At 48.3% G+C, this 13,856-nt stretch overlaps 1 protein-coding gene across 9 annotated transcripts in view; it reads left to right on the top strand.

The window, feature by feature from the left end:
• RPS6KA2 (ribosomal protein S6 kinase A2) overlaps positions 1-13,856 on the top strand; it is a 368,603-nt gene that overhangs the window by 338,304 nt on the left and 16,443 nt on the right. For all 9 annotated transcript variants that reach the window (XR_011535604.1, XR_011535605.1, XM_070603175.1 and 6 more), the window contains 2 exons: positions 139-269; positions 1,575-1,700. Coding sequence is in view for 7 of the 9 variants with exons in the window: in XM_070603175.1 (XP_070459276.1) it covers positions 139-269; positions 1,575-1,700 (257 nt within the window). In the remaining 2 variants the exon portion in view is untranslated. The remainder of the gene's footprint in view (positions 1-138; positions 270-1,574; positions 1,701-13,856) is intronic.

The following is a 13,856-nucleotide window of genomic DNA, read 5'->3' on the forward strand; positions in this document are numbered from 1 at the left end:
CTTGCACATATATCCACACAGCACACAAACTCCCTACACACACAAACACACACTCACACCGCACACTCACAGTGTTACTGCACCACACAGTCACTCAGCTCCTCCTGGAAGGCTGAACTCTCTCATTGTCACTTGCAGACTCACCTGGCGTCCCCCCCAGTGCCAACGCTCATCATCTGTTTAGAGGATTCAGTTTCGTGGCCTCAAGCCTGGTCCAGGAGCCTTCGCAGCAAGATCAGCACAAAACCACGGTTCCCCCCATCGTGCAGGTAATCCCGTGGGGCTGGACTCGTTTGTCTCCTGCAGCAGGTTGGGGTGAGGAGGCACCAGCCCCGATGCTGCAGGTGGACTGAGAGCCGTCTCAGCCGAGGCGGGGGCACTTTCCATCACAGACTCTTTCCTCAGCCTCCCAGGTGCTAGTGTGTGTCTGCCGTGTGATGTGAACCTGGCCCTTAGCCCTGCTCCACATTCTTCCTAAGGAGGGGAAAGAGTCTCAAGACGGGTGTGACCAGGGTCGGTCTGTGGCCGGAGCCCCCAGGGGGTCAGACTTGGGCATCTTCACTGTGCAGAGTCAAGGCGGTACCCCAAAAGAGTGGTTCAGTTTGTGGGTGCCATTTCTCTGTTGTGAAATGTGCTCTTTGGGAGGTCAAAGATGACATTTTTATAAGGAGAAATGTAATCAGAAATAGGGAATTCTAAGAAGGAAATATGATATATTTTACTTAAGAACCAAGTCGAGGGGCCCGCCCAGTGGCGCAGTGGTTAAGTTCGCACGTTCCACTTCGGCGGCCGGGGGTTCACTGGTTTGGATCCCGGGTACGGACATGGCACCGCTTGGCACGCCATGCTATGGTAGGCATCCCACATATAAAGTAGAGGAAGATGGGCACAGATGTTGGCTCAGGGCCAGTCTTCCTCAGCAAAAATATTGGCGGCAGTTAGCTCAGGGCTAATCTTCCTCAAAAAAAAAAAAAAAGAACCGAGTTGAGGTAAATTGGATGGCTTTGGAGTTCCAAGGCATTTCTCTCCCTGAGGCCTTTTGGAAACACACAGCATCTGTAAAGGGGACACTTGGTGTGACGGTGAATACCCTTCTTGGTGGCTTTGTGTCTACACTCAGAGCAGATAGGATGGAGGATTGTATGTATGGGCAGATGTGGGTGGTGAGTGGGACATCATGGGGTCAGATTTCCAATTAGATGTTGACATCTAGATACCCACTCTGGACACAAGGGTGAGCCCCACACGCCCTATATCTACCACAGCTTCTGTCCTTTCTCCAGATTCTCGGTCTCTCAGATCTTTGGGGAAACATGGCCGGTCAGCTGACACAGTGTATATGGTGTCTAAAAATTCAGTCACAACCCAAGAGGTCAGGGAAGTTGGGATTTCGATCTGAGACCATCATTCACTAGCTCCGTGCCCTTGGTCAGAGGACTGTAGTAACTCCTGGCCTCGGTGTCCTCGAGTGCACAATCTGGAACCTTCCTTTGTACTGCATTCTCTGTGCTGGGCTTGTACCTGGGCATGAGAGAGCTCTGACCACGCTCTCTGCCCTTGGTCTCTCTCTGCAGCAGTTACACGGGAACAACATCCACTTCACCGATGGCTATGAGATCAAGGAGGACATCGGGGTGGGCTCCTACTCCGTGTGCAAGCGGTGTGTGCATAAAGCTACTGATGCAGAGTATGCCGTGAAGGTAAGGCCGAGCGCGTGCCGTGGGCAAGGGTGTGTGTGGGTACGATGTGCACCTGTCGCCACTCAGGGTGCCCTGACCCCAGCAGGCGCGACTGAACCCTGGCCAACATCCTCTCTGGTCACCATTTTCCAAGCTCTGATGCGATGGAGTTCAGTTTGCTCTGATCGCAGGCCGCCTGTTAAAATTATCGTGCAAATCATGAATATTTTCAGTTCTATCCAACATATAGGTACTGATCACCTTTAGTAGCTTTATATATATATAATATACACTGGAATAAAAGCTTTGGACACTAGAGTTGGGGACAGGCATTGCATTTGACAAAGCAAGGGCAGGAAAGAGGAAAGGAGGGAGGGAGGAAGCTGTAGTCACCAAAAATTAAAGACAGAAATAGAAGCACAAATTGGTGGTATTTGCAAACACTTAAGCAGAGAGCTGGCATTTTTAGTATCAATCTTCAAGAACAGTAAATAGTAACCATGATCCATAATCCGACTTGGCAATCTCTGCTTAGTACCTTTAGCTTCCGTAATTGTTGCTAGATTCAATATTTGATCGGGAATCCAAAATCTCAGTTTCTTGAGTTTTCTGGTTGGTAAAATGTGGGTTGAAGCTCAAACTTCCTGCTAAAATTGGAATCTAATTTATGTAAAAAGCATAAGTGGTACCTTCTCTCTACAAGAAAGTGAGAGACCCTCTGACTTCACCGCTCTCCTGCTAAGCTGAACTCGAGGCTCTTGAGGAACCGGGTCCAGCCCTTGGGGTCATCGTGACCAGACACACTCTGGCTTATCCCAGACATGTCTGTGGCACACGGCACTGCTCCTGCTCTGCGAAGAGCATTTGGGGAAAGATGGAACCTGCGTATCAGGCAGTGGTGTAAAAGGAGTAGTCCCATCCATTGTGATTTTCCTAACCTTTGAAGAAATTGTTCAAAATGCAGACTACAGTAGGATGGCCGCATTCCATTGTAGCTCACCCACAGCTCCACTGGCGTTTTGTGAAAAAGGGTTTTTGAAAAAGGTAGACCCTCAAGAATAGCATGCATATCCACGGGGGACGTCTACCTGGTGTTTCTTGCACTGAGAAAATGCTGGGCCCTGTCACAAACAACACCAGCCCAGAAAACAGGCCCCTTGGTTTAGTTTGGGTTGGAAATATGTGACGTTTTGGCAAGTTTATCTTGAAATCCTCAAACACAAAAGAACGTTTAAATACGGAAGAACAATTAATTTGTTGAGTTCCGCTGATAGATTCTCCATGTTCAGCCTGCCCAGCGTCTTGAACACACGGAGGGGAGGTTGAAGGAAGGTAATACAGCATGATTTACAATTCCCGCGAGAACTGGGTGGGGGTGACACTGAGGGTTACCGTCTAACGGTGGATTCATGCACAAGGGAAAACTAGGTTGTGTCATGAAGTGGTTCCCTCTACAGCCTGGGCACGTGGGTTTGATATATTTCCAGGATGTGGACTGTTGTGGAGTTTTATTTTTCCTCATCCTTGGAAGGGTTTAAAGGAGAGCTTGGATGGACGCCCACCGTTTTCACATCCAGATGCTGTTTCCATGTACGGCTGTGAGGATGGTGGAGGGTAGAGACCTGCATTCTGCCTCAGACGAGAGAATTTCATTTGTACTTCGAAATATATTGCACATACGCTTCATAAGCATGCATGAGCTTCTTAGAATTTTTTTCCACATGAGTCACTTCTCATGGAATTTCTTTAGTTTATCGGGTGACCAGCAGCAATCCTAGAAAAAATGGCTGCTTCCAGGGAGCGCAAAGAAACAAATCTATTGTTTGGCCGGCTGAGGGACCACAGTGCCTTCCAGAAAACAGCCTGCTATTATGAGGCTGATCAGCTAGTGTTTTGTGCTTCTGAAAATAAATCTCCTGTTAACAAAGGCAGTGGTATGTTTTCCACTAACGTTCTCATATCCAGCTCTCGTAAAGAGACACCATCTGAATTCGGCTTTGTTAAATGGCTTATAACTCAGTCCTCAAAGATGCGGTTGAAGCCAAACCCCGTGATGGCAATTTCTGAGGAATTTCAGCTACAGTTCTGTCCAGGCAGAGAAGCCAGGCACTGTAGCTGCAGCCGATGGTAGAAGAACCAGGTCCTCCTGCTTTTGGACAAGCCTCAAGCTCCTTGGACAAATCAAGCTGGTGGACGTTACAGGGATTTCCCTCATCCTCTCTGAGACTACAGTGGCTCATTGTTTACTGTCTGGAAGATGCTTCAATTAACCAAGCACAGGAGGGCACGGGACTGCGCGAACACCAGCGAGTTTCCAGTGAGGTGAAGCTCCTTGCGCAGCACGACCCCAGGACCTGGAGCTGTTTCAGAAGCACGTTTAAGCTGCTTATTGGAAAGATCCATTTATCCAAGGACAGACACCCAGGTTTAGATTTCCCTCAAAGGTGAAAGAGCTGGCAGGAATTTTGTGGCAAAGAACTCATCATTTCAGATGGCCCATTTGTTACCCAAACTGCCCACATGCCACAGATCGCTATGCTGTTTGGTGTTCAGCATTTTCCGGGTAGAATGTAACTGAAATATTTTTCTGCTTTTTTCTGCATCCGCTGACCTGTTGATAAGTAGCAGTATTCTCTCTTAAGATTGGAGCAACTAGGAAACAGCAAAATGAAGTGTGTTTTCTAATGTAACACAGACGGAAGAACGTGGCGCTCAACGGCTTTGGCCCCTGAGTCAGATTTCCGTTTGACAAACGCCCTGGAATTTGGCGGCCCCTCTCTCCGCGACCACGTGAACAATTTGCAAACCCAGCTATCCAAATGCTTGGATGGAAAAGGGTGTCTGTTTCATTTGGAGAAGCAGTCCATTCGGAGCCCGTCAGGGCCTCCTCATGCAAGGATGTGGGTGATTCAGAAACTCCCCCACTGAGTAACGAGCAGAAAAAAAAGTCTGCAATCTTGATTGAACAATAGAACTGAGGCCAGAATACGGTGGTTTTTGCCTGGGGCAGTCATGATCAGTCAGGGTGATATGGCCCCCCCTGCAGACACTGGGCAGTGTCTGGAGACATTCTGGTTGTCACAACTGGGGTGTGAGTCACTGCTGGTGTCTAGTGTACAGAGGCCAGGGCTGCTGCCTCATATCCTGCAGTGCACAGGATAGCCCCCCAGTGCTCCCACAAAGAATTCTCCAGCCCAAAATGTCAGTGGTGCTGAGGTTGAGAACCCAGCCTAGAGCATCCTTCTGGGAGTCAGGGGATGGGTAGCTCAAGCAGATAAAGTCCGGCAGGCTGATATGGGGGAGATGAGAGGGAGGTTTTCCTTCTCTGTTCAGCCTCTGCTTATTGTTTGATAGCAGAATGACAGTCTCACCAACAGCTTAGCACTTCCCACCCTCTATGCAGGGGCAGGGCAGCCCCTCACTGTGACGGAGCCGGGAATCCAAGTGTGGGTCCTTCTGAGAAGGGGTCAGGGCCAGCTCTTAACTCCACGAAGATCAGACCAGCAGCCTCAGAGCAAGTATGGGATGCAATACTTTTCCTGTTCTTGGAAATATCATTGTGTTTTGCTTTGTCTATTTCTGTATCTTATCGGTACCTAATTTTGCCACTCTAATTACTGTCGTCCTATTGACCACGTTTAAGGCTCCATTTAAACCAATCTTCCCAAGTTGATTCCCAGTGAACTCGACTGCTGGTTGGCCGTTATTCTCAGCTGCATTTTTATACAAGGGCCTAGAGTGAGTGAGACCAGTTGTAGCTACCGCTTAACAGAACTTTTAGCCCACGGAGAGTAGGGACTCAATCAGAGTTGGTTCAATCAGAGTCTGAACCCTCAGGATTGTTCCTCCCTACGAGCTATGGCAAACAACACGACAACTCTTCTTTTGGCAGAATCTGGCCTCAGACGGTGGAGATGGGGTACTGACCCTCACTTCTTCACAAACACCCCTCAGGTCGGACATGGTGTGGGACCTCCCGCCAGCGCACCCGCCTCGTGCATTCTGTGCTCTCAGTGCCTCCTCTTCCCTTTGTCAGACACGCTACAGTTGAACGATGTGCCCTCCTTTCTAAGAACTCAGAGCTATTTCCTCGGGACAAAACAGCTCGGTGGTCTAATGTAGGTTTTCATAACCAGCCACGTAAGGCTCATGGTGGGAGATGAAATTGGACCCGACTTAGAAATAACATGACATAAAACTGCATAGATGCCCAGGCGTGAATGCACCTTTCATTTAAAATAGCATTAAAATGGAGTCAGTTCTTGAGTGCAGAAGGAAACTACGACTGCATAGGATTCAAAGGAAGGAGAGAGGTGCATCTGAAAGGAAACAATCGTTGCTTTTCTTATTCAATCAAGGGTGCTGGACTCACTTTGCGAGAATTGAGTGAGAAGATTGCTTTTATTTTGTTTTTGAGTCTTTGTGGCTTAATTTGATCAGGCATATATTGTAGACAGTGCCAATCTGTGTAAAAGGAAGGGCTCCTGGCATTGTGTTGGCTGGGGGAAGTACATAGAAATATGTAAACGTATATACACATGTCGGAGCTGACTGACTACACGAAAGTTGCCTTGTGTTGCTTATGTCTCAACTTCTCCTAAGCTTACGTGGGTGTACCTCGAGAGAGTGCTGGACAGTGTCTGCTAATGACTCAAGTTTTTATATAGTGCAGGGTGTAGCATCAGAGGCATAGTGCTAACTTACATACCTGAGGTACCAATTTTGCCACCTTGATCCTCTTTTGCAAAACACGAACCTCATAAACTTATAGGCAGCAAAAGGATCCAATGACTGAAGCTCATGAGACCAGGAGCAGCTGACGTTAGATAGAATTCAGATGTCGCAAATTGTATTACGTTGTGTATTGCATCGTATAACAATGATGAGGAAGAGAGTAAATAGCGCTCACTGTATGCTACATGCCGTTCTAAATGCTCTGTATGTGTTAAGTCATTGACTCCTCAGAACCCCGTGATGTAATTATTTTCATCGTCCGCTTGAGGGAACGGAGACCCAGAGGCTAACAACATACGCAAGGACACCAGCTAGTAAATGGGAGAGCCTGGTTCCCATCCAAGCAGTCAGATGCAAGCGCATGCCCTTCACCTCCACAGGGCACCGCCTCTCTGCTTCTGAGGAGCGGGAGCCCTAATGCACCACATCAGCGACCAGCTACTCTCTCATGCATCTTGCAATGCCCAAATCACGAAAGAATGAGACAGCCATGCAGATCAGATGGGCTGAGATTGTAAAGTCGGGCTTCAGAATAAATTCAAAGCATACATCATGGGACCTGCAAGAAAAATTCATTGTTTTTATAAACATCTAAGTTCCTTAAACTTGAAGGTGAAGTTGTACCTGGTAGAAGTGGAAGTCTGTGTGAAATCAGATCTGAGTTCCTTTGCTTGCAAGCTCCCTGCTGGTGGGGTGGTGGCATGGCTGCGTAAGAGCTGAGTGACAGCAAGGCCGCCCCCTCAGCTTTACCTGCAAGCCCACTGTGTGCCGTGGGCTTCTCACCAGCACCGTGTAAGGCCCTCCATCCAGGGCCTCCACCCCAGTCAGCTGCTCCAGCCTGTTCCCCACAGCCTTTTGGATGGTCTGAGTCCCTTCTGACCTATGTTTCAGTTCTTTGCTCCAAGGTCGTAGGCATCGCTAGGCCCGGCTCCTATCTGTATCCACCTGCTCATCCTCTGGGCAACTTTTCAGAAGCTGCATCCTGAAAACCCCAATGACAAAGTTGGGAATTCAACCTGAGACTGATGGGGGACACCTCAGGGGAACCTTCCCTCAAGGCGACTCCAGGATATCAGGCTCCAAGAAGAATGTTAAGTCGTCGAGAAAGCAGAGGGTCACCCCAACCTGAGACTTAAGAAATAACATCTACTTTAAGGGAGAGGGTTGTTCTGCTGGAGAGTGAAGGACGATACTGATCCTCACATCAGGATCTGAAAACACATTTATTTTATAGAAATCATGTGGAAATGTGAAGCAGTGAGGAATAGTGGTTGAAGGTTTGGAGAGCAGGTCCTACAAAAGAAGTCACATCCACCAGCTGAAGAAGCATGCATTCGAGGAGACGAGATCAGAGCCATAAATACCTTCCCAGCCCAGCGCAAACCAAGAGAAAGAATATTACACGGCACAGAGGCCGGACGAGGGGCGGCAGGTTCCAAATAAAATAGAAAAGGAAGAAGGCAACATTTAGACTGACAAGGAAGGAAGAGAAGGGGCAGTTTTGTTGGCAAAGTGCAGGATTGAGGAAAATAGCAGGGACAGACTTCTCTCCCAGCAGAAGAAAGGGATTCAGAAAAGATGGGGAAATAGTGGTGTTTCCACCCTGTCCCAGCGGAAGGCGGCTCTGCCGTGCTCGTGTATCAGCACAGCCGTTTTTCTCTGATCACAGTTCCTGGGTGGAATCAGGCGGGGATGTGCATTCTCCGGGAAACACGTATATTTAAATTAATATATTTAAATTAATGGTTCAGAAGATGTCTCAAAGGTGGTGGCTGATACATGGATTTCTCCACATTGAGCACCTCCTCACGGGCTTGCTGCTTAGGAAGGTTCTTCGGGTCATGAGTAATAAACATCCATTGCGTCTGCCTAATTACTCACGATGCCCCCATGTGTCTAACTGCATCTCAGCTCATTGTGGCCCAAACGTGATTCCTGATCTCGCACCACAACGTCTCCCTCCGTCTTCCTCCAAGTATTAGTTTCCCATCGTTGATGTTGCAGGTTATCATGAATGTCGTGGCTTAAAACAACATGCATGTATGTCTTGCAGTCCTGGAGGTCAGAAGTCCAAAATTGGCCTCCCTGGGCCGATGTCAGGTGTCAATGGGGCTTGTTCCTTCTGGAGGCTCCAGGGAATGAGAGACTGAGCACACGCACAGACAATGGTCAGACATCTGTACAGATGGAGCTGTCACCACAACCTGCAGCCACCTGCCTAGGAAAACAACCCCTCGTCTACAGTGAACATCCCAGGAAGCCAGCTGCCTGCGTCAGACTTGCAGGAAGCCAGGCTGCTGTCTCTGGTCACGGTCCAGGAGGCTGCACAGTCACTTTTGTAACAATCAGCCCCAAATAGCTGGAACTTGATCAACAACTGACAGCTGCCCTAATTTTCTTCCCTGCTTCTAACTCAGGACCAACCAGTGAAAGCCGATTGTGCTCTCCTCGCCAGCCACATCAGAGCCCCACTTCTAGAATGCCCTCCCCACCTCCCCCAGGCCCACGGCCTCCATCAGGGTGCTCCTGAGCCCCCCTCTCCACTAGGAGGCTCCCCCACTCCTCTGCCTGCCTGGGGTCTCTGCCACACGACCCCCCTGCTCCAGCAGCTCTGAGTGGACAGCCTCTGCTTGTTCCCTTGCGTGGTCTTCATTGATTTCCATGGCAAGGATCCATTTCCTTGCCTTTTCCAGTTTCTAGAGGCCACCAGCATTCCTTGGCTCATGGCCTCTCCTGGAATCATTACAAATGCTTGCTTCCAGGGCCATGTCTCCTGCTACTAGCTCTATCCTCATGCCTTTGCGATTAGATCGAGTCCACCTGATAACCAGGTAATCCCGGCATCTCCACGTGCTTAACCCCCTCTGCAGAGTTCCTTCTGAATGAAAGGCAACGTACTCACACGTTCTGGGGGTTAGCATGTGGACGCCTTTGGGGGCCGTTATTCTGCCTCCTACACTCCATCACAGTAACAGCCTTTCCATCCTTCCAGTTTCTCAGGCTGGACCGTTGCGTCCTGTGCCTGCTCGCTCTCTCTCTCTTATCCCCTCCAGTCTAGAACCCGGCCGGCTCTCTCGACCTCCTCTGTCATTACCCTAGTCCAAGCAGATGTCATCTCTTGCCTGCTCTGCTTCCCGTAGCTTCCTAACAGTCTCCCAGCACCATCTTTGCCCTCTACCGTCTCTTCCACACAGCAGCCAAAGCTAAACCTTGACGATATACATTGAATCTCATGATACCTCTGCCCCAAACCCTCCTCCAGTGGCTTTCCATCTCAGCTGGAACCCACCCCTTGCAGGAGGCAGCAAGGCCCCATCACCCCATTCCCTATGATTTTCCAGCCCCTCCCCTCACCTCTGTCCCCTGCCCACTCCTCTCCAGCTGCTCTCAGCTCCTCCAAGCTGATCCTAGAACACGAAATGCTCCCACATGAGTGAGGGTGAAGTTCTTACCTTCCCCGTGCCCAGAACTTTCCTCCTCGAGACCTGGGTGCCTGCCTTCTCATCTTCGCAGGTCTCTGCTCTTGTCAAGGGTCCCTGACCACCCTGTGGTTCCTTTCCTGTCCCTCTATCCTCCTTGGCCTGGGGTACCTTTCTTTATGGCACTTGCTGCCCCTGACATGCTTCCTAGCTTTTTTCCTGTCCCCACACTCCCATTATAATGCTTGGTGGTGACAAGGTTAAGTGTTATTTAAAAGAGAGAAATATCAGTTAGGAGCTTTTCTTCCAATTCAAAACCACTTCATCCCTTTCGTTGGCTTTCTTATCGTCAGGGCTGACAATACAATTATTCAATAGAGCATTTGTTGTCTATAAGAACACATTTCACTCTGCCTAGATTCCCCCATCCAGTAAGTGGGTTACTTTCATTCATTGACACGATCTTTTTATTGAACGCTTTTCTATGGCAGACACAGTTCTGGGTTCCAGGAGAGAACACAAACCTGTACTCAGGGAACTGACAATCCAGCCGTTTAGGAATTTTATTGACCACAGAACCAGAAGCTAGAGCCAGAAGTACAACATAACTGAAGAATCTGATACTGAATGAGCTTTACTGTCATCGCTGCTTTTCCTCTTGGCCCATTTTAGCGTCAAACACACAGACACACAGACATCCCTTCATTCAGAGTTCCACTTTTTAAATTTCTTCTTTGTCTGAAAGGTTCCTGCAGGGGATGGGCGTACAGCATCAGCAGTGGCCCAGTTTTCCTGGAGGGAAGCTCGTGCCTTAAGAGACAGCCACGTGTTCTTTTCAGTTGCATATTTTTGCTACAGTATTAAAAATACCTTCGTTTGCTTTTGCAATAGAATCAGGTAAAAACAAAGTGATTATAATTGTGCAAGAGTCTGTGTCACCCAATTCTTAATTCTAGTGACAAAGTGTAGCCGATAGGGGCACGACTGAAGCTGGGGCAAGCTCTCCCGAGAAGGAGCCCTGATTTGTATTCACAACAGACAGAGTAAAACAGCGAGAGTGTTTCTGTGCTCATTTTCATACTGTGCATGTAATTTGTCAACCAAAAAAGCAGTGGAATTAAGACAGATGCTCAACATGAATAGACCTTATTTTTAGAAGGAAAACTCATTGGCATGGAAATTTTAATTTTTTTCCGGCAGGAAAACTTGGAGTTCTTTCTCTGTGTCATTTGTTTAAATTAATTGTGCAGGAGAAGGTGTCTGTACAAGTGATTACATGCTCTCCTACCCTTGTTTCAAATATGGTGTTGATCCTTTCGCAAGTCGGCGGAACTACCCTGCCTACTCAGGGGGTTTTGCAAGCCTGTGAGTTCACTCCACATCTTGTTCGGTTAGCACCTCAAAGTCCATTTCCCCAAGCTAGTCAATGTCCCAGGATGGCAGTGCTGTGCTGGAGAGAGATGAGGAAGAGGAAGATGAAGAAATACAGATGCCAAAAAGGAAGAAGAAAAAGCGTGTTAATGGTGGTGACGTCCCGTCCAGTCCTGTTCCCATCTTCAGCCACCAGGAATAAAAATGTATTTGATACATTCCTATATGTTTCACCTGCGAAGGAAAATCATTGTTGCCTGCCATCCATTGTTGGGGCCAGACTTGTTTTCTGGGGATTCCTGCTTAACCTCCCTACAGAAAGTGGAAATGTAAAGCTCGTTACATAGCACCATGCAAAAGACTTATTTACCAGCCATGGTGGGTGGCTGACCTCTGGGCAGTGTCCTGTGCTCTGTGGCTTTTGCCAGAGGAGAATGAGAGCGAGACCATTCCTCTCAAATCCTTTGTGGTCCGTCATTATTTTTTTTTTTTTAAGGTTGGCACCTGAGCTGACATCTGTTGCCAAATCTTTTTTTTTTCTCTCCGTCTTCTCCCCAAAGCCCCCCAGTACATAGTTGTATATTCTAGTTGTGAGTGCGTCCGGTTGTGCTATGTGGGACGCCGCCTCAGCATCGCCTGATGAGTGGTGCCATGTCCACACCCAGGATCCAAACCAATGAAATCCCGGGCTGCCGAAGCAGAGCGCGCGAACTTAACCACTCAGCCGCGGGGCTGGCCCCTGTCATTATTATCTGAGCTTCAACACACAGAGAAAGCCTTGTTCATGAACATGTACACTGAGAATGCTCCCTGGGTTTTGCTGCATAAGAAAGATTATAAGGTGATTTTACTGTCAAAACAAGGAACTCGATCCACCAGGACTTGCTTGAACTAGAAGCAAGTCTAACAATGACAATCCCGAGAAACTGACCCCACAAAGAAGAAATTCATTCCTTGACGTGTCTCAACAACGTCGGAACATTTCTCCAGGCTCTGCCATCCCCCAGCACAGACTGCGGCTTTGTGCTTAGGGACCAGTAATGGCGCCCCACTGCTCAGCGTCTCTGTTAGCACTCTTCTTTCTTACCTTTGGCGAAAAAAAAAAAAAAGATTTGTGGGTAAAAGCAGACAGCACTTGCTGACACCAGTCAGGATCAAAACACTGGGTGTGAACAGAATTTGCAGCTGTGTGTCAGACCCATGTCAGCTCAAGTTGGGTTTGAGATGGCCCTAACCAGGGGAGAAAGGCGGAAAGCCAGAAAGACAGGTGTAAGAAACTGCTTCTGCCGCAGTGCTAGAGGGGACTTCCCTTCTGGGCTGACTGTCTCATTTCCTGTGCAAACCCTCCTCCCCACCTCCCTGTGCTGGGAGGCCAGGAGGTTGGCCATTAGGGCCCCCTGCCTGCTCTCTGGCTTCATGTGAGTTCTGCCACGGGGAGACACCTCAGGAGGGAGGAGGGGGGAGGAAGATGAGCCTTCCCCTGCCACAGCCCCCAGCTCCTGTTGGACACCCTCTCCCTGCAGCCCCTCCTCTGGTCCAGTAACTGCCACCTGCCCTGCCCCCGGGGCCACTGGCAGTAGAGAAAAGCCTTCCTCTTTCTTGTTTATCCTGCACCCTATTCCACTGTGAGGGTGATAAAACAGATTTATGCTAAGAAGACATCTCTTTTATCACAAAATTTTATTCGAAAAAAAAAGAATATACTACTAATTTTTTTTTAAATCCACTAATGCATTTTAATCTTCTCAAATTGCAAAGAGAAGATCACAGCTCATAAAGATTGCATGTCCCTGCAGGCAGCTGGGGCAGAGAGAGTTCCAGAACCCTGTTGGTCAACATGCAATGCAAGCAGCATAGATATCTGCCTCCCAGCAGCCCGCTCTGCACCAGCATATTAAGAAACCCCTTTCCCATTGAAGGAGCCTTTAAAAATGTTTCTTGGGGCCAGCCCGGTGGTGTAGTGGTTAAGCTCACACACTCTACTTCGGTGGCCCAGAGTTGCCAGTTCAGATCCTGGGCACGGACCTGCACACCGCTCATCAAGCCATGTTATGGTGGCATCCCACATACAAAATAGAGGAAGATTGGCACAAATGTTAGTTCAGAGCCAATCTTCCTCAAGCAAAAATAAAACACACATGTTTCTCCTCTCGAAGGTTGCATTATCTGTTGACTTATTTCAATGATAGAAGTAATCCTGGTCTCAGTGTGAAAACTTTAGTGGAATTAAATGTAGCAAGAAGAGAAGAATGCTGTGTCAAGGATAAGAATCAAACTTTCTGCCTGTTGGACAACATGTGTCATTGGATTCACAGCCCCAGGGCACTGATGTCGTCAGAGCTTGGCAGTGGACCAAGATGGAGAGAGAAGAAAGAAGATAGAGATGGGGAGAGAAGAACTGGCCTTATGGCAATCTTTCATAACAGTGAAAGGGAGGGAAGGGAGGGTGACCAGCGCAAAGCGCCAACAGCGGGTCGAAGGCTACCCAAGCATTTTGTTCATCTAAAGGAAAGAGGTTGCGTTTTATGCAGAGTTCCACTTAGAGTTTTTGACATGAAAGAAATTGAAAGCAAACCTCCATTATACTCTAGAAGTAAAATGATTGCACATTCTCCAAATAGTGAATGTTATAAAATTGGGTGGAACTAATGTA

Source organism: Equus przewalskii, chromosome 32, assembly GCF_037783145.1.
Source record: "Equus przewalskii isolate Varuska chromosome 32, EquPr2, whole genome shotgun sequence".
Lineage (NCBI taxonomy): Eukaryota > Metazoa > Chordata > Mammalia > Perissodactyla > Equidae > Equus > Equus przewalskii.